The following is a 25,173-nucleotide window of genomic DNA, read 5'->3' as shown; positions in this document are numbered from 1 at the left end:
GTCCCGGGTTCGAGTCCGGGGTGTGTCACTGATGTGTGTGGCTGTGCGTAAGTGTCGCTGAGTGTAGTGTGTATGTTTGTATGTATGTAAGTGTGTGTGTGTGTGTATAAATATACTTACATGAATATTTTATATGTTCGTGTGTATGTGTCTGTGTAATATAACATATAAACTAAATACACATAAATAATGATAATGTGGGTGAAGTGCCCACATCACTCCCCCCCAGAGACCGTGTCTACGGTCGATAGTAGTCCGGAAAACGAACTCTGCGGCCCGTGCGAGTTGTTCGGCCGCCTTCCGGAGCGTGGACATTCGACCGCAGGATGGGTGGTGGGTCGGGTAAAGGAGCGGGAGTTGGTGTAGGAGCAGGTGTAGGTGCAGGAGGATGGCTAGGAGTAGGGATGGGATTGGTGGTGGGAGATGGGTCCACGAGTAGGTAGGCTGGTTTGAGGCGGTCTACGCTTACTGTGACTTCCCTGCCCTTAACCAATATACGGAAAGTCTTGTCCCTACGTTCGAGCACTTGGTAAGGTCCTGTGTAAGGTGGTTGTAAGGACCCTCTGCTTGCATCGTCTCGTAAAAAGACGTGACTCGACACCTGCAAGTCTTTGTGCACGAAGATCTTGTTCGTGGTGTGGCGAGCAGCGGGAGCGGGTCGGATCTTAGCCGCTATGTGTCTTAGGCGCGTCGTGAACTCCGAGATATCGGTGGTTTCGGGAGCGGTCGCCTGGAAGAATTCCCCAGGCAGACGTAACGGCTCACCGTACACCAGTTCGGCCGACGACGACTGTAGGTCCTCTTTAAAAGAAGACCTGATACCCAAGAGCACAAAGGGTAGGGATTCGACCCAATTGCTATCAGCGTGGCACATTATCGCTGCTTTTAGTTGACGGTGGAACCGTTCCACCATGCCGTTGCACGCCGGGTGATAGGCGGTGGTGCGGCGATGTTGGAATCCAACCACTTTCCCAAGATATTGGAAAAGGGCGGATTCGAATTGCCGGCCACGGTCGGTAACGATATCGGTAGGACACCCGAATCTGGATATCCACGATACCAGTGCCTTACCGACCGTCTCCGCGGTGATGTCCGTCATCGGCGTGACTTCAGGCCAACGAGTGAAACGATCCACGGCCGTCATGCAGTAGCGGTAGCCCTGAGATGGTGGTAGGGGACCGATAATGTCCACGTGAATAAACGCAAATCTTGCGCGTGGTAAGTCGAACGTGCCCAATGGTGATGACACGTGGCGACCTACCTTTGCGCGTTGACACGCAAGACACTTTTGTGACCACTCTCGACAGTCTTTGCGCATCCCGGGCCAAACAAAGCGTTCGGCCACCAGTTTGACAGTAGCCTGGGGACCTGGGTGGCTAAGACTGTGGAGGCTGTCGAACACTTGACGCCGCAGTGATTTAGTCACAAAAGGTCTTGGTGACGGTGTGCTGACGTCGCAATATATCTCCCGACTGCTACCGGGGATGTTGAGCTTCTTCAGGCGGAGTGATGTTCCTCCATCAAGGTACTGAAGAAGCTCTGGATCCGTAGCTTGCGACTGCGCAAGCGCGTCGAAGTCGACTGACATCTGCAGTTCATCGACCCGGGACAATGTGTCAGCTACCACATTGTCCTTACCCGGGATGTGACGGATGTCGGTCGTGAACTGTGAGATGTAGTCTAGATGGCGAAATTGGCGAGGCGAGCAGTTGGCTTTCCGTTCATGGAAAGCAAAACTGAGCGGCTTATGATCCGTGTAGACCACGAAATGTCTGGCCTCCAACATGTGTCGGAAATACTTGATGGATTCGTATATGGCCAGCAGTTCGCGGTCGTACGGCGAATATTTTTGCTGCGAAGGGCTCAGGTTGCGTGAGAAAAACGCTAGGGGTTGCCATTCGCCATCGATGAGCTGCTGCAATACTGCGCCTATGGCTAAGTCAGACGCATCTGTGACTAACCCCAATTGAGCTTCGCAGTCTGGATGTGCGAGTAATGCAGCTTTTCCAAGACTGTCCTTACACTGATTAAAGGCAAGAAGTGTGTCACCAGTAAGATCGACCGGCTGTGATCCCTTTACCGAGCCGCTAAGCAGGGCGTTTAGTGGGGCTTGGATGGTCGCAGCGTGCGGTATAAATCGCCTATAAAAATTAACCATCCCCAAAAATCGCCTGAGCTGCTTGACGGTCTTCGGCGTGGGGAAGTCCATGATGGCCTGGACTTTGGACTCCAGAGGTTTCGTGCCGGATTCGGAGATGTGGTAGCCTAGGAAGTTTACCTCACTGGTACCAAAGACGCACTTCGAGGTGTTGACGAGGATGCCATACTCCTGCATGCGGGTGAACAATTGAAGCAGGTGAGCTTCATGTTCATCCTCGTCGCGTGAGAATACCAGGAAGTCGTCCAGGTAGCAGTAGGCAAAGTCTAGGCCTCTCGTCATCTCGTCCACGAACCTCTGGAATGTCTGACCTGCGTTCCTAAGGCCGAAGGTCATGTAGGGGAACTCAAACAAGCCGAAAGGTGTTGTGATGGCCGTTTTCGCGATGTCCTCCTCGTAGACCGGGATTTGGTTATAGGCCTTGACTAGGTCTATGGTACTGAAGATCTTGCATCCAGCTATACTATGGGCAAAGTCGTGGATGTGCCTAATAGGGTAACGGTCGGGGACCGTCCGTGCATTGAGCAACCTGTAGTCACCACAAGGCCTCCAACCGTTATCCTTCTTAGGAGCAAGATGGAGCGGTGAAGCCCACGGACTCTCGGAAGGACGCGCTGTGCCGTTAGCTAACATGAGTTCGAATTCCTTCCTAGCTATCTTCAATTTGTCTGGGGCGAGTCGCCGTGGGGTGCATGATACGGGTGGGCCGGGTGTGGTGCGTATGTGGTGTACAGTGGTGTGTCTTGGAGTCAGTGGCTTACCTGATGGTCTTGTAATTTCAGGGAACTTACTTAACAACGCGTGGTACCGTGTGTCGCCTGTTGCAACCTTAACAGAAAATATATTAGTGTTTGCAATAAAAGCATTGGACGACAAAGTGGTCGTGTTGTCTAGTAGACGCCGGTTGCGGGTGTCAACAATTAAATTAAAATGGTTTAAAAAATCTACACCAATTATTGGTTTAGTGACATCCGCAACCGTGAAACGCCACTGAAAATTGCGCCTCAAACCTAAATTTAAATTTAATTCGACATATCCATAAGTGCTTATAGATGTACCGTTTGCGGCACTTAAACTGAAATTTGTTTTATTTCTGCGCTCTCGAAGCGCAGAAAGGGGATAAACACTGAGGTCACTACCGGTGTCGATTAAAAATTGTACCTTAGAAATTCGGTCAGTGACAAAAAGACGACCGGTAGTGCCTTCTGAAGTGTCGGCAGCCATTAATGACTGCGTGGGGCTGGACGAAATTGCTGCGGCAGGCTTACACATCCGCTCGTGGGAAGCTGGCCGGCGTGGTCGTGGTGCAGGTCTGTCGTCGGGCTGGCGAGGAGCATGCGTGGGCATGTCCACCTGCCTAGCCATTCGTTGCACCGTGTTACGCAGGTCCGCGATCTCGTCCGACAGTGTTGCAGGCGGCTGTGCAGCAGGGGATGGTGCGACCGCGATGGGTGCAGCAATCTCCTGCAAGCGATCCGCCATGTCCGCGAGTTGCTCCAATGTATCGGAGTGCAGCGTGGACAGCACTGATTGCACGTTGTGTGGCAGACGGTCGTACCAGATGGTGCGGATGAGGTGGTGATGAGCGGGGGAACCCGCCAGGTCCTGCAGGTGCCGCAGGAACTGTGACGGCTTCCGGTCACCGAGCACTTCTTGCGCGAGAAGCTGCTCGATCTTATGCTCGTTCGTTGCGTTGTGTCGGCTGATGAGCTGAGATTTAATCAGCTGGTAGCGGTCCCGAGCCGGAGGGTTGATGATGGCATCCCTCACGGGCTTCGCGTTCCTCATGTCCAGATGCGTTAAGACATGGGTGTACCTTTTCGTGTCGTCTTTTATGCTGTGGTTGTCGAAGTGGGCCTCGAGCAGCGCAAACCATAGCTCCGGATCCTCGGGAGAGAATGGTTGCACGCTCAGAGGCATGCTGCTGGTGTCCGTGTCCACGCCAGTGCACGCGGGCGCCATTTTAGCGCACCGCATGGTCGCGCGCCGCGTGGTCATGCGCCGCGAGGTTATGCGGGCCACGCCCGGCCGCGCGTCGGCGAAGCACAAAAAGTCACTATCACTTGCACTATCGTCACTCATTTTCGTGTTCGTAAGGGGTCACCAGTTATGGAGATGAGTGTGAGTGTGCGGTGAAAATGTCCTAATGAGTGTGCAGGAAGGGCTAAGCAAATGATGCACAAGTCCGTACGATAAAAACAGTTTATTGCACAAGCACTAGAAACTTAGGGTCCTTAACATGCACTAACACTAGAACTTAAAGCTAAACAATAGTCCGCACTTAAATCTACCATATTTAAATAAGAAGGAGTGAGAGAAACGATAGTCAGAACTTAGGCACTAAACTTAAACACTAACAATTGTCTATAAAGTCTAAATGCACACAGCGATAGTCTATAAAGCACAGGTAAGTCTTAGGCACAAGCGAAAGCACTACGCGTATTCGGTAGCGAGGCCGTCAGGCGTAACGAGCGACACAGGTACAACGTGGGACGAGGGTTAGCCGACTGTCGACCGGGCGCGGCGGCCGCGGGAAGACCGCAGGCCAGAGCGGTGCGCGGGCGACGGGGGCCGGTCGCTGAGCGCGCTGCGTACGCGCATGAATAGCGGCCGCGCCCGATGTCTTCCAACACACACCAAGTGTCCCGGGTTCGAGTCCGGGGTGTGTCACTGATGTGTGTGGCTGTGCGTAAGTGTCGCTGAGTGTAGTGTGTATGTTTGTATGTATGTAAGTGTGTGTGTGTGTGTATAAATATACTTACATGAATATTTTATATGTTCGTGTGTATGTGTCTGTGTAATATAACATATAAACTAAATACACATAAATAATGATAATGTGGGTGAAGTGCCCACAAGAGTAATAATTATGTATATGGGTTTATTAAAATTTTAGACATTTTTCTTACTTTAACATAAAATTACTATTATGGGTTACATTTTAAGTTATTGTGTGTAGTTTATGCTTTATACAATACCTCTTTGATCTTTCGGTACTCGTGCATGTGGTCGTGTTTAGCGGTCTTGGACGTGTCCAGTACGTTGTCGAGCGACGCGTTACGTTCTAGAACCGCACCGCCCGGACCCACTGTCCCTTTTATATCTGTAAAGTGTTCAATACATAAAAATAATAAATACATGCATACGGATTTTTAAATCTTTTGATCTAGCGTAATATTTTTAATAATAAAAACACAAGACAATGCTCAGCACATAGCTAACGGACTGATATATGATTTTAACGTTTCAAAATTAATAGGATTAGAATTTGTAAAAATGCTTCATATATTTTCAATAAAACTCCTAATTTAACCATTAACAATAATTAACTGATTTATATACTTATATTGATTGATTTCTTAGGATTTAACTTTATATATTACTACTATTATTTACATTACTATTATACTTACTGTTTCGATGACTACTTATTTATTTATTACTTTACTAATTCATGATTTAAAAACACACCGGCATGATCGTCTAGCGCTCCAGCTCTCCCTTTGTTGAAGACCCACAGCTCAGACTTTTCTACGCTTTGCCTTAGTACATCTAAGTCTGCCTTGATCTGTTTGTAGGATTCCACGTCGGCGTCCGAAACTAGAAGTTGGACCTAGAATATGAATACATATGTCTAGGGTTTAAGATTTCTTTAGTGCAAATAAAAAAGCACTACCGGTTATGAACACTTAAACTCGCACGTAAATGTTATGACTTTTGATACATATATCATGGTGCAATTACACTGTAGATTTGAATGCTTTGATTAATGTAATTAGTATCTTAATCTTATAGTATATGTATATATAAGAAAGAGAGCAGTCACTTTATGTAAGTGTAATTGTAGCTAATAAAATGAATAAATAAAGTTATTTTATGTCACAGAATCTTAAAACAAGAATAAGTACAAGGACTTCATACAAACATTGTAGTAACGTTTAAATATTTTACTCCAATATATTATGTTTCATATTTTTACCCGAAAAAAGTATGTTTTCAACATTTGCTCAATGGTCCATACATTTCATAAAATGTAGAGATGGTATCGTTTGCTTAGTTTTACACCCACCTGCTTGAAAGCAGCGAGCACCTCCTGTCGCTGGCTGAAGTGTCTGAACAGCAGCGCGAGCGCACCGGACACGAGCGCGGCCGAGGCGCCCTGCGAGCACAGCTGCAGCAGCACGCGCAGCACCATGCGCCCGCCGCACGCGTCCAGGTCCAGACCGTCCCTGTGCACACACACACACTGCTTACACACACAGCCACAGGTATCGCGACACGCATGCTGGTCACACGCACAACACACAGCCACAGGTATCGCGACACGCATGCTGGTCACACGCACACGGACAACACACAGCCACAGGTATCGGGACACGCAATCCGGTCACACACATACGGACAACACATACTGACGCTGTCGCGACACTCATGCATGCGATTACACGCATATGGACAACACACACGGCTAAGGGTGACGCGGCGCATGTAAACGATCATACGCACACGAACAACACATACGGACACACCTGCTGCGTCTCACATGCAGGCGATCACACGCACACGGACAACACACACTAGCACTGCTATCGCGACACGTATGCAGGCCGGTCACACGCACATAGACAATATCCAGCTATGATTGTCGCGACATGCGTACTGGCCAGCTACACGCACACAGACATCGCACACGGTCACAGCTGCTGTGACATGCATGTAGGCTGGCTACACGCACACGGAAGTCACTCAACGTCACAACCGTAGCGACACGCATGTAGTCCGGTGGTATGCACACGAACATCACACAGCCACAGGTGTTGTGACAAGCGTACAAGCGATCACACGCACACGAACAACACACAGCCACAGCCATGGAACACAGCCACACGTATGCAGCCCGGCTTTACGCACATGAACATCACTCACTACCACACCTACTGCGACACGCATGCAGTGCGACTCCAATCCAGAACACAACAGCTAACACTTGTATTATGTAGTATAAGTCAGCAAAAGTGTAGCAGTGGTGCCTCCAAATTCTTAACACCTTCTGTGTTTTTGTGCTCTATGCTCTCACACACAATATTCATATCATGCTGGAGGTTACAAAAAGGATTGAGGCAGGGGTTATGCAATTTTGTTAAAGACATTGGTTGTAATGGACAAAGTCATAAAATATAACTTAATCTTATTGACTCAATATACAATGGAAACAGTCTTCAATTATGCGAAAAGCAGTTGTCTCTATGCAAGATTTCTTATAAATTTTAGGGAATTGTTATCTATTACAATGAAACACTTGTGTTGAATGAATGGTCGGGAAACATCCCAGCTCTTTACCTACAAAGAGCGAAGAATAACGAAATAATTTGTATCCAAACAGTTAAATCTCATAATTTAAGGAGAATAAGATCTCCAAATTTTAAATACGATTACGTAAAACACATATTTTCGAATATGGCAAAAAATATTTAACTTTTTTAGTTATGTTGATAGTTGCCAACTACAGTTATAATGTTAACACTACCTTCTTAAAATTAGTGCACACGCTTACACATAACAAACAATGACACCTCATTAAGGAAGCTACACACATGTAAAGACAATAACATAACTATACATTATCCGGTACTCCCAAATATCATAATCGTTAAAGTCATGGAAATTAATCAACCAAAATTAATGTAAATAAATTTAGAAAACGGACTATGTATACTGAGATGGTTTGGTGGTGGTTTTTTGCTAATAATAGCAAATCCACCGTCTCACAATCTCACAGTTAATAATGTTCAAATGAAGGTTTCACACATAGGCCGGGATAAGGACACACTCGGAAACACATAAAAACACACAACACAAAACATACTATATTTAAATCAACCAAATTTCGCCATAACACACATTTGAGTATCCATCAAAAAATACCATAGACACAGTGATCTACTACTATGTATTCGATTAACAACATTTATTAGTAAAGCAAAAAGCTATATTAGCATATTTTGGGCAAATTTTATGCCATTTTGAGTTATTTTTCATGCCATCTAAACCAGTCTATGTCTGGCATTCAAGGCAAGTTAGTATCAATTCCAAGCAGGTACATTTCGAGCCCTACATCTAGGGTTAAGGGTCACGTGGTACAGCATGCCAGTTAGTATGCACCATGCAATATAAGTCGTCTTACTAACAAATCTACATTTTTTGGAAGACAGTTGTCAGGCACAGTCTGTATTGCTCTGAAATAATTATTTTTATTAATTAACACGTATATTCAATAAATTCACGGAAATAAATAGTAAAAAGTATTATAATAATCTAATAGTTATTATATTAGATAGAAAAGTAAGAATATAGAGAACATTATAAAATAAGAAATAAGTATAGATACAACTTTTATTCCATTTAATACTGTTATTGTAACGGTAATAAACGAAAATAATCGAAATTATTTTAAATTTTGTAACTCCAAATGTATTATTTTGTAACCGAACCCCACAACCCCCACCCCCTCCACCATGATAAACCATGCGTTAGTTACTACGGGTCCTCTAAATTTTATTTCGTACAATACATAAAGAATACTACAATACAAAGTTTATAAAAAATATTTAAAAAGACGCTTTCCATACATAGCCCGCCACTACAGTTGACTGTGTTGTAGGTGCCATGAACATACACAAAGACAAGTACACAAACATCCAGACCATAACAGAAATCTAAAGTCATCATTCAGATATCTGTCTGGCCGGGGATCGAACCCCGAACTCTACGCGTCAGACCGGGATGGTGACCGCTCGCGGGTCGTTAAATGTGTAATAGAAATATAATATCAAAGTTTGAATTTCGTGTAATTATAAGCGTACAGACCACTTGTATAGGAGATTTTATTGTATTCTTTATATATTGCTCTCTAGATTAAGTTTCAGTAACTATAAGTATCCATTATTCAAAGGTAAGTATTAACGATAAATTTATTATAATTTCTGCTACTTCCAGATTTTAGTAACTACAAGAGATATTTACTAAGAGTTAGATACTACAACTAAATTTTAATTAGTAAAGATTTTAATAATCTTGATACATGAACTAGAGTTCCATCGTCATTTTTACAGTATAATAATAAACGTGCACGTAGTTCATTCAGTGGGAAATGTCGCCCACAGTCTGCTACCAACCCCTCTTAGAACCCTAACAATATCTAAGGACCATCATAAATACCCTAGAAATATCGAGAATCTAATGCTTCAGTTGTCTAATCATCCCACCACCTTCAAGATGCTCATCAGAATAACAAAACAGATTCTCAAGATATAATTATAGTTGAATAAATATTAACACAATCTTGTCCCTAAAAAATAAAAGTTATAATCAAAATCGACTCATAACACTTAAACTTGATTTTTGTCATCCTCCACTTATCGTAAAAAAATATACAATATAGTTAATTCAACCCTGTACAAACCCTTAACCAATATACCCAAAAATATTAGTTAATCAGTAGAACATTTAAAATTTAAACTATTATGTTCATTGAATCAATCACGCCATACGTTATCATATATTATTAAACATATAAATATAAATACAATTAAAAAACTCCATATTTCCCCAAATTTCCGTTAGTTACAACCGCGATGCACGTGTTAATTCCTTTTACAAGTAAACATATAAACACATCTAACAACCCCACCCACATTAAGCTGCGTTTAAACAAACATGTCTTTATAAACTGCATTATATTCATAAAAGTCATACACAGTCTATGTCGCATAAACAAAGTGTGACAAAATAAAAATATATAAACAATTTTCAGATTACTTCATATACCCCCATCATCCCCTATAATAATCATCAAATCAAATCAAATCAAATAACTTTATTGTGGAACATAGGTTTAAAAACCTAGGTGTACATTGGGTAATTGTCCGCCATATTCCGGCCTCATGGGCATACAATATTATTAAAGAAAAATATAGTTACTATTAATTACTACTAATAATGCAGCAACCACATTATATTACTAAGGAAACTATTGGAAAGAATACTGTTTATAATTAACCCCACGCTCCCCAACTACCACCCCATTAAAGCCTCACCGACAGCTAAAGATGCCCTCGGCCTGTAAGCCGATGGCCTCGACGTCCGCGCGGCCGATACTGTCCGCTTGCTTGTCGCCGGACTGCTCGAACTCCTTCTTGAAGATGGAGAGCAGACAGCTGATGCGGTAGTCCAGCCGCACGTCCAGGATGAACTGGGGAGAGTGGGGTTCGTTATTATTATTTATTTTAGTTGATGGTACACGATAGTGGGCAGTGTCAAGTGCTACTGTGTTCTGTTCGGAACGACGTGGCGAGGTAGACGATACATTATAATGAAGTCATCAGGGGTAGCCACGCAACTGTGTGGCACCTTAAGTAGGAGTCAAATGGATAGGGTTGGTTGTTTTGGGTTTCATAAAAAAGGCAGCGGTTAAAATTGCAGTTAAACCGCAGAAACTAATATACGAGTAAGCGATAGTGTTTTCAGAAAATGTTCAAGTCAAACGCCCTGCTTACAACCCTCTGAAAAATCCTTATCCTTACTAATATTATAAATCCGAAAGTAAGTCTGTCTGTCTGTCTGTCTGTCTGGTTGTCTCTTCTTCACGCCCAAACCACTGAACCGATTTTAATGAAATTTTGTACAAAGATAGTCTGAGACCCGAAAAAGGACATAGAATAGTTTTTATCCCGGAAATCCCACGGGAACTAGGGATGGCGATCTAAGATCGATTAGCCGGAGAATCGATTTTTGGACCAAAAAGTCGATTATTTTAATCGATATTAGTAAGGATTGAATCGTAAACTATGCATTTGATCACGTGATGATCTTTAGCAAAGTTGAAGGTACGAATTTTCAGTTTTATGTATGTTAGCATGTTATATTATTTTCTTTTAAACGCGGGCGAAGCCGCGGGCAAAAACTAGTACTCGATATAGCTTAGATATTTTTATATAACTCAGGGCTTATTCCAGTAGACAATATTTAAGTTTCTGGAGGCACAACAGTGCCCTCGCCAAGTCGAGCAAATATTTACCTAAAGCAATGATTCTATTAAATTTAGTACCTATCATATTTTATAACGTCCATGTCAATTGACAACGGGGGTTACTGCCATCTCTTAACACAATATTATTTTAATCATACTTTTACTTTTTGTGGAGGAAATTTAACTTTTTAAGCAAAATATGACAATTTCAATTGGTTTTATACAATGGATAAGCGAAAAATTAATAAGGGTTAAAATTTGTTCAACAGTGTATGACGGAATATTTTATTGTTTTAAGGAGGGAATAAAACTTTCCTGAACTATACGTGCATTATACGTGAATAATGTTAAAGTTACACGCATTACAACATTTAAATCGCTCTACTGTAAAGTTGTGAAAACGCACTTGCACAAGTTTACGTAGGATCCGTCGCTATGATGGTTTTAAAAGATGGTGGGAGGCCCCCTGGACTCGCTAAACTTATGGCATACCTGTAATATCTCAATGATCTTGAGCTTGGTGTCCATGACGAGCGGGTGCTTGCGCGCCAGCGCCAGCGCGCTCGGCGAGCGCTGCGGACCCGCGCTGCCCACCACCTACAATAACACATACAATAACACCTCTTTATCGAGTTTGAATAGGCCTCAAATATTTTAAGCAGCACACGCGTACAATGCATATATAAGAGTTATTTATGGGATTAAAACCTCAAATATTTTAAACACTAACATGTGACTTATGAGCTCTTTTTAGGGTTAAGCCCCAGAAATCACTTCAAAGACAACATGTACATCAATAAAATACAATTGAGCAAACAAATTCAATGATCAACAAAGCCATGGCTTTGCACGGCTATTCAAATAGAAAATTTAAACTTTACTAAACAATGTAACTTGTACAAACGATTCTTTTTAATAAATAAATTTTGTCATTGCGATGGAACTTCAGAGCCGCAGCTTCACATCGAAAGAGCCGCAGCTTCACATCGAAAGAGCCGCAGCATCACATCGAAAGAGCCGCAGATAGTGGGCTATCTGCGGCTCTAGTCTAGGCATACATACATAGACCATCTTTTTCAACAGTTAATTTTATTGCTTTTATAATATTTCTTTACTTTCTATTACATTATCGTATGGTCGTAACAAACAAAAAATATTTTATAGCCAACTCACATTCCTTGCCACAGATCCAAGGGTGATGGAAGTCATGACGGCGCCCATGTCCCCGATGCTGCGTAGCACTCCGCCCTCCGCTATAACCGATATTATTCAAATATACCATAATAATTTTATACAAACATATAATAGAAAACATAAGCGGCACATTTCAATGCAGTTGTTTTATTAACAGAAATAAAAAAGATATAAAATGTAACATTCATTTCAATTTAAATCATATACATCTTGAAAAGCAAAGCAATTTTTAAACACACAACTTTACCATAGTATTATGACCGAATATATGGAAACAACAATAACGAATTTTAATAAGTCTATAACATATATAAAACCAAGGCGATATAACATAGAAATAAAGTAATAAAATTAAAATAATTAAAGTGGTGTTATCTAGAGAACAAAACCAAAAAAAATGAATGTTTACGACATCTAACTTACGTTTGGTTATATCTTCTTGTGTTGCTTGAAAATTATAAAGGTTGTTTCATACCAAACAATATACAAATTACTTTATCTAAATTATGAATTTAAAGGGTATTTTAATATAACTATAATTATAAAGAAACTTGACATACTTAAGAGTTCGCATTGTCTATATTTATAGTTGAAGTAATAGCCATGATTCGTTGTGTCACACAACGACAAAATCCAAATACATAAAAACATATTTCTACATTCATCATTAAATGTCCACTTGGTCGGGGATCGAACCCGGAACCCTCTGCAAGTCAAACAGATATACGAGTAGTTGTCGCACCACGCGGGTCATCAATGCTCATGAGTTAATTACATCCATAAGTCAAAGTATTATGTATGGCATAATATCTTTTAAGTACTATATTGTCTCTTATAAACATACTAAAGAGATCAGACAACTTACATTCAACTTCACCAGACAGCGCGCTGGTCTCGTTGAGTAGGTCCATCGCCGTCACGCAGTCCAATATACTGAGCAGGGTTTTCGTTAGACGGAGTAAATCGCTGAAGCTGCAATATTAAAAAAAAAAAGGATAATTTAAGATGTTCAAATAGTCGTATCTGAACGAACTTTTATAAATTAATATAAAAGTTCGTTCAGATACGACGATTACGATAGCTAAAGCTTGGTAAGCTACAAGATCTTTGCGGTTATGAGTCTTTCCTGCAGATTTTTATATAATAAACGATTGATAAATTTGTCTCTTTGTTTATACAAATATAACACTTAGACGGAAATAGGCACTATATAGATCAGGATTTTTACCTGAAGACAACTATATCATATAAGCATAGATAAGTATAGATATCTCACCGCGTTGTAATTGAAGGAAACCATTTAAATGGCTTAAACGGCTGACAATTTTGATAACCATTTAATGGCTCTCATGGTGTAATTTACGCGGAACAATGCCGACATGCGCAGTTAAGTGGTTCAAAAACACGAAATCGAAGAAAAAGTGCGGAGAAATATCGTTTCATTCGTAAATGATCTAGAAAACTACATTTTATAAATATTTTTCAAACACGAAAATAGATGACAGTGACAATATCAATTGTCAAAACTGGTTACATTTTGTTATTAGGAGTGAATAGTCTATACTAACCTATGCATATAAGTTGGAGTAAGCATTATACCTACAAATATCCTCACCTATAAAACCCGAAGTATATCAACTCTCTAGCCAGCTTGACCACCTCGAAGGTGAGCTTGTTCTGGTCGTGGTCGCTGAAGTACCAGGTCCTGGTGACCACGTTGCACAGGTAGTTCTCCACGAAGCGGATAGTGGACGCGAACTGCTCCTTCACCTTCACGCGGGTGGCGTCCGGGCCGCTCTTCACGCATTGGTAACTGGTGGTAACATTGTTTAATTGTAAGAAATGGAATTAGTAGTAAATTTACTAAACGATTATTTGAATTGTGTATACCATTGAGTACCCATTTATGGCAGAAAATAGAGATACGTTTGTATTCAATTATGACAATATTATAGGTAACTATACCTATTTTTCTCATTAACGAAGATTGGATTTGATTTGAAGAAAAAATGCCAAAGCTACTGTGACAATTATGACTAATGCTCGTTGTTAATATTCAATCAATCCAATGTTTTGCCTACCAAAGATCGACCTTTTGCAATTACTTCATGAAAAACATTGTCAAATTTCGATCTTTGGTAGGTATAAATTTAATAGATTTAATATGTAATATATGGGCGTAAGTTACTTATTAGGCATCTTACGTAGATATTTTATAACATATGATCTTTACAACATGTTTACATAAGGAATCTGCAGATAGTGAATTAATAGTGATAGTGAAATGAATGTGGATTTAATGTTGTCAATAAAATGTGGTTATCGTAATGCAGCATAGCGCTATATGTTGCAGCGGTTGAGTGTGACATATTGTGCAAAAACATGTGGTAGTGTGGTACCACGTAGCAGTATGACGGAGTGCGGCGCAGTGTGACAGTGTGTGACTCCGTGCGTGGCGAAGTGTCCGTGTCTGGTCAAGTGTGACTGTCTGACGCAGTGCGACAGTGTATGGCCCGATATGACACCGTGTGGCAGTGTATGACACTGTGGTAAAGGCGCGCGTACTTGACGGGCGTGATGGTGTATGACAGTGTGTGTACGGCGCGGACGGCGGCGGGATACTGACTCGTGTATGTGGATGCGGTCGCACACCTCGGTCCAGAGGCGCGCGTACTTGACGGGCGTGACGGTGTATGACAGTGTGTGTACGGCGCGGACGGCGGCGGGATACTGACTCGTGTATGTGGATGCGGTCGCACACCTCGGTCCAGAGGCGCGCGTACTTGACGGGCGTGACGGTGTATGACAGTGTGTGTACGGCGCGGACGGCGGCGGGATACTGACTCGTGTATGTGGATGCGGTCGCACACCTCGGTCCAGAGGCGCGCGTACTTGACGGGCGTGACGGTGTATGACAGTGTGTGTACGGCGCGGACGGCGGCGGGATACTGACTCGTGTATGTGGATGCGGTCGCACACCTCGGTCCAGAGGCGCGCGTACTTGACGGGCGTGACGGTGTATGACAGTGTGTGTACGGCGCGGACGGCGGCGGGATACTGACTCGTGTATGTGGATGCGGTCGCACACCTCGGTCCAGAGGCGCGCGTACTTGACGGGCGTGACGGTGTATGACAGTGTGTGTACGGCGCGGACGGCGGCGGGATACTGACTCGTGTATGTGGATGCGGTCGCACACCTCGGTCCAGAGGCGCGCGTACTTGACGGGCGTGACGGTGTATGACAGTGTGTGTACGGCGCGGACGGCGGCGGGATACTGACTCGTGTATGTGGATGCGGTCGCACACCTCGGTCCAGAGGCGCGCGTACTTGACGGGCGTGACGGTGTATGACAGTGTGTGTACGGCGCGGACGGCGGCGGGATACTGACTCGTGTATGTGGATGCGGTCGCACACCTCGGTCCAGAGGCGCGCGTACTTGACGGGCGTGACGGTGTATGACAGTGTGTGTACGGCGCGGACGGCGGCGGGATACTGACTCGTGTATGTGGATGCGGTCGCACACCTCGGTCCAGAGGCGCGCGTACTTGACGGGCGTGACGGTGTATGACAGTGTGTGTACGGCGCGGACGGCGGCGGGATACTGACTCGTGTATGTGGATGCGGTCGCACACCTCGGTCCAGAGGCGCGCGTACTTGACGGGCGTGACGGTGTATGACAGTGTGTGTACGGCGCGGACGGCGGCGGGATACTGACTCGTGTATGTGGATGCGGTCGCACACCTCGGTCCAGAGGCGCGCGTACTTGACGGGCGTGACGGTGTATGACAGTGTGTGTACGGCGCGGACGGCGGCGGGATACTGACTCGTGTATGTGGATGCGGTCGCACACCTCGGTCCAGAGGCGCGCGTACTTGACGGGCGTGACGGTGTATGACAGTGTGTGTACGGCGCGGACGGCGGCGGGATACTGACTCGTGTATGTGGATGCGGTCGCACACCTCGGTCCAGAGGCGCGCGTACTTGACGGGCGTGACGGTGTATGACAGTGTGTGTACGGCGCGGACGGCGGCGGGATACTGACTCGTGTATGTGGATGCGGTCGCACACCTCGGTCCAGAGGCGCGCGTACTTGACGGGCGTGACGGTGTATGACAGTGTGTGTACGGCGCGGACGGCGGCGGGATACTGACTCGTGTATGTGGATGCGGTCGCACACCTCGGTCCAGAGGCGCGCGTACTTGACGGGCGTGACGGTGTATGACAGTGTGTGTACGGCGCGGACGGCGGCGGGATACTGACTCGTGTATGTGGATGCGGTCGCACACCTCGGTCCAGAGGCGCGCGTACTTGACGGGCGTGACGGTGTATGACAGTGTGTGTACGGCGCGGACGGCGGCGGGATACTGACTCGTGTATGTGGATGCGGTCGCACACCTCGGTCCAGAGGCGCGCGTACTTGACGGGCGTGACGGTGTATGACAGTGTGTGTACGGCGCAGACGGCGGCGGGATACTGACTCGTGTATGTGGATGCGGTCGCACACCTCGGTCCAGAGGCGCGCGTACTTGACGGGCGTGACGGTGTATGACAGTGTGTGTACGGCGCGGACGGCGGCGGGATACTGACTCGTGTATGTGGATGCGGTCGCACACCTCGGTCCAGAGGCGCGCGTACTTGACGGGCGTGACGGACTCCTGCGGGTCGCGGTCCACGTGCAGGTGCAGCATCAGCCGGCAGAACGACGCGCGCACCTCGTGCGACAGAGACGCGTTCGACATGCATCTGGATATAGAGATCCACGTCAGTTCAACGACTTACATTTTATAACACCATATATAAAATTAAATTTATTTTTTATTATTTTAAAGTAGCCAACAAGGATGCAGCCGTAGTAGTAAGTAGCTACTGCCCATGGACATATGCATATGGACATATATCGCAGGTAAAATTAAATCCTTAGGTTGGCAACAAATGCATTGCTATCCCTAAAGGATGAAATGCCTCGGATACGTCCCCTTCCTTACCACACCCTTCAGAAAATAGTACTGCTTAACACTGCTATTATAATACTCAAAAATATGTAATGAGACTGCGATAGGAAAAATACAAAAAAAAATTGACATATTTTGTCTCTCACTTGAGTATGAGGTCGATGTGCAGCTGCGGCGAGAGGCTGTCGAGCGCGAGGTACTGGCGGTTGAGGCACATGTTGGAGAACAGGTCGAGCTGGTGGCGGTAGTAGTCCAGGATGGCTGCGGCTTCACAACGTGCGTCTGCTGCAGCCTCCGCCGCCAACGCAGACAGGGACCGGGAGCTCTGTGGACACATTGGGTTTTATGTGACACGCTCAAGTAAAGAGGACTGGTATGATCTGTAATCGCAGATAGAAGTGGAGTTCTCTCAGGTTTACCACAAACGTCGTCAACAACTGCCTCGACGCTGGGCACAACTCTCACGGGTCTCAAATTTTGAAAATATACACATAGATTATTTTAAATTGTAGTGTGCGTACAAATTTGACGAATGCGCTTGTTAGCGACAAGCGAACTGCACGTATGGGTGTGTAGCGCATTCTGTTGACGCGCCAGACCTGTGAACCGCACATGCGCTGTTTGAATGATATAGGCAACAGCGAGATGCAGTTAAAGATGCGGTCAAATCGACGCAGTAATCATCCGATTTGTACGCACTCACCCCTACACATATTATACATAAATGTATTTCGAAAATTGTTTCTCAATTTACATATAAGATAAAACCTACATACAAACCTTTTTGTTGTTCCAAAATAACATGACTTCATCTTCAACAGTGATTTTGCTCCCCGAATCATCCGTCTCTGTAGTATTCTTGTATTTAGTACAAACTAACCTGTAATCATAGATAACAAAGTTTTATAGTAAATAAATAGTCCAAAAAATCGCAACTTTATTGGGCGAATTTTTCAAATAGGCCTTTAGGGTAAAATCCGAAACTATAACGATTAGCGAAAAATACTGAAAGGAGTTACGAGGCCGATTTAAAAAAAAAAAACTATTTTCCTAACCGGGAATCGACGAGGTCATTTTGAAAAAATAAAAGAAAAGCAACCGGTAAATAATACAGGGGGTTTTTCTTTTTTTTTTCACCATTGTATAGTGTAGCTTATAAGGATCACATTCTGTAAAATAATTATCAATTAGTTAACTATTTTTAGTAAGGTAATTGTGATTCACTCACCTAGTCTCAATAAGTATATCAGCGTTATTAGCGCAGAGGACGCTCTTGCATATGAGCTCCTGTGTGACGGCGATGGCCTTCTTATTGGATATGCACAGGTCGCTGAGGTAGTCCAGGAAACGGGACTGCCACGTCTTCATGTTTTTACGAACGAGACCTGTAGATATAAACATCTCATGAAGGACAATTAACAACTTGAAATTTTAGAAAAACTATTAAAATAAAATGTTTATCTATACGAATAATCATATTATAAAGAGGAAAACTTTGTTTGATTGATTGTAATGAATTGGCTCAAAAACTACTGAACCGATTTAAAAAAATATTTTACCATTCGAAAGCTACATTATCCACGAATAACATAGGCTATATTTTATATGAAGTTTGCCGGGTCAGCTAGTTTACAATAAGCTGCAATGCATCACTCGTGTTTAATAATATTGTACATGACTCATTCTGACTCTTGTGCTATACCCAACGTACTCTCCCCACTTCCAACCCAAATAACCATTTTAATTTGCCTCTCGCGTATATGTTGCATATTGCAGAGGTGAAGTTAAATTTCCGACTCCATATTACCTTTTTTTTTTAAATTGGATCTGAGTGGCAATTGCTGAGACTTTACTGAAAAGCCAATATCGTAGTCATAAAATGTTAAATTTTACCATTGTTCGGATTAAAAATTTAAACAAATCGAAGGATCCGTAAAGAACAATTTTCTAACGTTACTAACCTACAAAGGTCTCAATCTCGGAAGCAGTAATGTGTTTCTCCAAGAGTTTCCTGTTGTTATGCAGTAGTGCGGTGATCGTGTCCTCCGCTAGAATGTCGTATCCGATTTGCTTCTGCATGAAGCCGAAGTGTGTTGCTATGTATTCCTGGGAAAAGTAAAATATATTATTCGGCGACTGCCGCGGTATTGGTAAAGGTCGCTTAAGAGCCTACGAATGGCGACAGTCGTCGATCGGCACTGATTGTCGCGGTTCGACTGTCGCTTCGCCGATTGACGCTCCGGCGATCGACGACATGAACGATACACAAACTATCGTTCGTAATAATAATAATATTAATAATCATCTTTATTTGCAAAAAAATAAGGTACAATTTGGTATTAAATAAGTCAATAGGTACAATTTCCTCTTATTTTTTGCCTGTAAGGCGTGCAAATTCCAATTAAAACATTAATACAATTCGTTTAGTTTAAGTTAGGTTAGGTCCCTGTCAATCTTGTAGTACCTCCCTTAGATCGATCATATAGACAGTGCTACTCCAGAGGACTAAATTGGAATACTTAGAAATACTTAAAGTACAAGGAACAAACAAACGTAAAAACCTCGCTACGAGAACGAGCCCCATTTATTCAATGTCAATGAACTCATCGGGTCAAGATCAGATATTTCTATTAAAAATGTTTGATAGGCACAATCGAGTTATAAAGGATATAAACACTTTCAAACACATTCTATAAAATGAAGTAATATTATTCGTCGTGTGTGCTGTAACGATGTTCGTACATATAAATCCACCATATACCACGTGAACCCAGTGTACCTGATTCTTCCTATAGTCCTGTTGACTGAGCCGCAGGATCCTGTAGCAGAGCCGGAAGATGCACTTGTAGGGCGCGTACCGCGGGTCGTACAGCTCCTCGATCTTCAGGAACGGCTCGCCTTCGGGAGACGCTTGGAATGGATCCTGGATGAAGAAAAAGTGTTACTGATTAAATTATTTGCACAAGTTATGATGATAAGGATATGTTTTTACGATTGAGAATCTGAAGCTTAAATAATTCTTGTTAATTTCTCGTCTTTATAACAATCTTAAGAACATGTTTTTACCCTTGGGAAATTTATCTGAAGAAAAATATAATAGTAATCTATTTTTGATTTCTTGGGTTCTGTACCCAAATGGTCTATCTGGTTTCCTGTATGGCGACTTCCATTTATGTTCAAGCTTTTTTATTTCTCGTATTTGTTGTTATGGCAGCCGTTAAAAGTTAAAAGAGTGTCTCTTTCAAAAAGTTTTAAGGCTTTATCTATTACGGTTCAAGAGATAGAACTCTATGACAGAGGGACAAACATCGGAGGCTTAGTAACAGCTTTCCGTTTTTACCCTTTGAATACGGAACCCTAACAACATACCTGTAGTATCTTAAACAGTTGTTGCAGAATATCTTGTTCACGGAGTAGCTTCTGACGGTCTCTGTTAGGGTTTTCGACCACCAGGTCTAAAGCTTTCGTCTTGTTCGGTTCGTTCTCGAATCCGGCTATGAAGTAGACAATGTCTTGTAGGAGGCAGGTGAGAGCCCTAGAATCAAAGGAAAAGGTCTAGAATTAATTGTAAACGTGATTCTATTGGATTTTTATGTCGTCAGAAAAAAAAACAAAACTTCTAAATTCAAATAGGTTATACTTCAAATCAAATCAATTTTTTTTATTCAAAATAGGTTCTTTACAGAGCACTTTTTGAATGTCAAACTACCACCACTTCACAAGGTGTTTCGTTATGGAGAAGAAGCGGCGAAAGAAACTCCATAACACACATCTTCAAAAAAAAAATTGATTTTACAATGTTAAACTTAACCTAATGGTACATGTGGAGCTGGAGCTACTTCAGACCACACCGTTTTGTCAGTCAAATAATCACTTAGTTTATAGTGCGCTTTTTTACATAGCGTTTGTTTAACGACATGTTTGAACTTTTTTTCTGTGAGATTCAAAATGTGGTCGGGTATTTTATTGTAGTAGCACGAAGGCCCTTCATAGATACATTGTCATTTCTGAAGATTAAAATGGCCGCCTCATATGTAAGTCTTCCACCGAACCGCAAGAACTACTTTACAATAGAAATAAGTATGGCGATGGTACTTAGCCGATAGAAGCAATCTCAACACATGTTCTTGAAAAGCTGCTCCAATTTAGTAGTTTACATCAGATTTAAATGCATTTGTATATCGTGGTTGCATTGCACATACATTTTGTTACTTAATTCAGGTACAGGTATGTATGTTTCTTCATAATAATTAGTCTCACGGTAAAAGCAATTAATAATATTTTTTAAATATGAACTTCACATTCACCATGAAATACTAAAATTCAACCCGTATGTTATCACTCCTTAAATACATATGCAAAAAAATTTTTAACAAAAAATACAACCGACTGCTATGTCACTACAAAGTAAAAAATAATTCAAATAAATGATGGTTTAGTTCATATTTCTGAAGTCGGCGCTCATATTAGACACGCTGTTTACATCGTTATCCAATGAAATATATTGAGTACATACATACATACAATTGGTGTACATACATAAATTGAATTGGCCGAATTGATAACCACCTCCTTTTTGAAGTCGGTTAAAAATGAGCAAAGTGTTACAGAAGAATAATTTATTTACGGTAAATAAAAAAAGAACAAAAAAAACACACATCAGCAACAAAGAACACAATATTGCAGATAATCAAACCAAAGACTATATTACAGCACTCACTTCATCTCATTATGCTCTATGTTCCCATGGTGCAGCTTGGTGGAGAGCGCCGACAGCACCTTGCAGGCGTCGTTCGCGAAGTCCAGGTCGCGCACCTCGCTCGGGGACACCGATATCAGCGCGAAAGCCTCCTTGTCTTCCTTTATTACTGAACAACCCACCTGGTGAAGAATATCGGTAAAAATATTGTTAACAAGAGGTAAAATCAGATTTATTGTTCATCTATGTAAAAAGTAACAAATAATAAATAAGTAAAAATAATATAATAATAAAATTATTGACGAGAATTATAGTTCCTATTTAGAAAGCGTGGTTAACTTGATATCAGTTGTAAAGATATTTAATAATTTTATTCCAAAATGCAGAATTAGATCAAAAAATCGTAAAAAGCAGTTAGTAACTTTGCCATGAAAATTCTCAAAGGCGCTCGAACACCGCCTCGAAAATTGTTAATTCTGACAAAGACAACAGGACAAAATTATTAAAATTGTGTATTGTGTTCTTGATAATGGATTTGAAATTTTGAATTAGTCTAACCATTCAAAGTGGGTCGAAATTGAGATAAATTCCGTTACATATATAAATACTCGTACAGGTCAAGTTAATAAAAGCATAGTAATATATTACATCGTTATCAACCATTACTGTCCCGCTTTCTAGAAAAGATCTCCTCTTAGAGTGAGGGGTTGAGGCCATAGTCAACCACGCTGGCAAAGAGCTTGTAAACTTCACGCATCCTTGAGAATTTTCGTCACGAGCATGCAGTCCACCTGATGGTAAGTGGCTACTGCCGCCCATGGACATCTGTAATCAACCCCGGATAGGTATAGATATTCCTACCTGAGGTTGGCCACAGATGCGCCGCTACCCCTGAGGACTAAGCTGGAACGCCTCGGAAAAGTCTGTCTCCCTTACCACACCCTTCAAACCGGAACACAGCAGCGCCTAACACTGCTGTTATAAGGTAGAAATAGGTGTGGCGGTGGTGCGAACCACAAAGGGTTCTACCACCTTCAAATTTCTGTATTTTGTTCGAACTCTCAGGCGTGCAGATTACAGCGATTACGCATATGGTTTAGAAGTTCAGTGAAAAAGTTTTTTTCAAAATGAAAATTGTTTACTTTAGTTGAGTTCCTAATCTAATACAGAATATATGTTACCTTTGACATGACCGGTTTCTCTTTCTCCTTGTCGATGGGTATAGATGTTGAATGTACCCATGTGTGTGTGCACAGGTGCTGCAACCTGCAATTTATACACCATTATAATTACAGCATGAAATTACTCGGACGAACTATACTGGTTCCATTTTTTAAAATCTGTAAAATCTGCCCCATTGACGTATGCAAGATGTAAGTACGTAGTAAGTATTACATCTCTATGTACTTACTACGATCATAGATCATGTGTAAATGTTATTAATTATATAATTACAATAATAATTCACTGTCTGTGCTGTTACGTATCTGTAACGTACAGTGTATAACGTGCCTTATTAATACTCAATCTACCCAATGTTTTGCGTACGTAAGATCGAAATTTGACCAATTTTACTAGGTAATGATCAAATGTCGATCTATGACAGGCAAACGTTGGATGGATTGTTTATAAAGAACGGGTGTGAGTGTTCGGTTGTATCTTGTGTATCGTTCGCGCCAAACTTCAAGTCCGCTCTTAAGTTAGTGCGCGCAGGTGTCAGTCAGACAGCGAATGCGGTCGAACACAACTGCAAGCATATACTCCGTAGCAACGTGCGGGCACACTAACGCAGCTGTGTACCCGCGGGCGAGAGCGGCCGGCGGAGGATGGCGGGGGGCCGCGTTGTCTTCCTCTCGCTAATATCTACAATTTGCTGTTACGACGCGACTCGTTTCTTTATTCAGAGCGGACTAGAAGTTTGGTACGGAGTGGATAGTCCTCGCCAAACTGCTAGACCGCTCTGGAGTTGTTGCGAGTAGGTGTAGTCACACAATTTACTATAGCGACGCGATTTTTTATATAAGGAGCGGCCTAGAAGTTTGGCGCGGAGTGTACCTGACATAGCTGCTCTGCGGCACGGGCACGTCGGAGTGCGTCATGGTGGTGGGGTCGAGCTCGAACAGCGTGGCGATCTCCGACGAGTGCGGCACCGATACTAGCTGGTATGCGGGCTCGCCTGCCTCTAGTGGCGTGTCTCTGGGGGACGAATGATTATGTACAGATTTTTTTAAACCATAACACTTAATCTCATTGGTGGCTATCAATTTCTTTTTTATAATATAGGTGTAGCAGACGAGCATGCAGTCCACCTGATGGTAAGTAGCTACTGTCGCCCATGGACATCAAATTCAAATTCATTATTGCTCATGCATAAGCATGAATAATCATTCTCAGGTCTTACAAATTATTTTTTGGTACAAGCATGCTCCCTGCGTATTGCAATATAATATTTACATAAACGAAATATCTTTGTCATTATTAAACAATAATTTAAAATTAATAGTAATAATAGATATAATTGTAACATAGTTTAGATAGAATTAATTATACAATGTCAAATATTTTAAAGAATTACTATAATATATTATTAATAATAATACTTAATTAGTCAATTATTTCATCTGCCGTCAACTACAGATAAGATTAGATTCTTCCTGAGGTCGGTTACAGAGGCGCCGCTACCCCTGAGGACTAAGCTGGAACACCTCGGAAAATGAAGTCTCCCTTACCACACCCTTCAAACACATCAGCGGTTTATACAACTGTTATTAGTAAGAAATAGGTGTAGCGGTAATGCCGCCGGAGTCGAACCACAGAGGATTCTATCACTTTCAAAAATCATGACTAATGAGCGTTCAACCTTAAAAAAACTATCGCTCTAGCCAATGGGCGTTCATCCTTAGTATACCGTTAAGCAATAATACAAGAACTCACTGCGGTCTAACACAGGCTTCGGCGGCCAGATAATGGCCGGTGGCTAGGTGTTTAAATCTAAAGATGGAGTTCCAGTGGCCAGCGCCACCTCGACACGGGTCGTGTTGGACAACCTGAGGGTACATAACATTTATTTTAATTATGTTATAATACACATTTTGCAATTTTTTCGTGCATTTATTTATGACTATAATGGGCATGATCCAC

The 25,173-nt window shown here is 42.7% G+C and overlaps 1 protein-coding gene across 1 annotated transcript in view; it reads right to left on the bottom strand.

Moving 5' to 3' along the window:
• Itpr (Inositol 1,4,5,-trisphosphate receptor) overlaps nt 1–25,173 on the bottom strand; it is an 86,926-nt gene that overhangs the window by 31,338 nt on the left and 30,415 nt on the right. Inside the window, exons 9-28 of the mRNA XM_073089965.1 lie at nt 24,967–25,079; nt 24,088–24,228; nt 23,214–23,298; nt 22,054–22,214; nt 20,703–20,868; nt 20,113–20,256; nt 19,295–19,439; nt 18,562–18,718; nt 18,114–18,213; nt 17,480–17,658; nt 16,969–17,124; nt 13,996–14,193; nt 13,246–13,352; nt 12,360–12,439; nt 11,679–11,783; nt 10,255–10,409; nt 8,347–8,394; nt 6,228–6,387; nt 5,630–5,771; nt 5,137–5,261 (exon numbers count right to left, since the gene is read on the bottom strand). Of these exons, the coding sequence (XP_072946066.1) occupies nt 5,137–5,261; nt 5,630–5,771; nt 6,228–6,387; nt 8,347–8,394; nt 10,255–10,409; nt 11,679–11,783; nt 12,360–12,439; nt 13,246–13,352; nt 13,996–14,193; nt 16,969–17,124; nt 17,480–17,658; nt 18,114–18,213; nt 18,562–18,718; nt 19,295–19,439; nt 20,113–20,256; nt 20,703–20,868; nt 22,054–22,214; nt 23,214–23,298; nt 24,088–24,228; nt 24,967–25,079 (2,667 nt within the window). The remainder of the gene's footprint in view (nt 1–5,136; nt 5,262–5,629; nt 5,772–6,227; nt 6,388–8,346; nt 8,395–10,254; nt 10,410–11,678; nt 11,784–12,359; nt 12,440–13,245; nt 13,353–13,995; nt 14,194–16,968; nt 17,125–17,479; nt 17,659–18,113; nt 18,214–18,561; nt 18,719–19,294; nt 19,440–20,112; nt 20,257–20,702; nt 20,869–22,053; nt 22,215–23,213; nt 23,299–24,087; nt 24,229–24,966; nt 25,080–25,173) is intronic.

The sequence above is a fragment of the Epargyreus clarus genome, unplaced genomic scaffold (genome assembly GCF_041222505.1).
Source record: "Epargyreus clarus isolate Ecla_fem2 unplaced genomic scaffold, WU_Ecla_fem_2.2 ptg000031l, whole genome shotgun sequence".
NCBI classification, from domain to species: domain Eukaryota; kingdom Metazoa; phylum Arthropoda; class Insecta; order Lepidoptera; family Hesperiidae; genus Epargyreus; species Epargyreus clarus.
The sequence above is the reverse complement of the archived record's forward strand: the minus strand, read 5'-3'. Positions and strand labels throughout refer to the sequence as shown.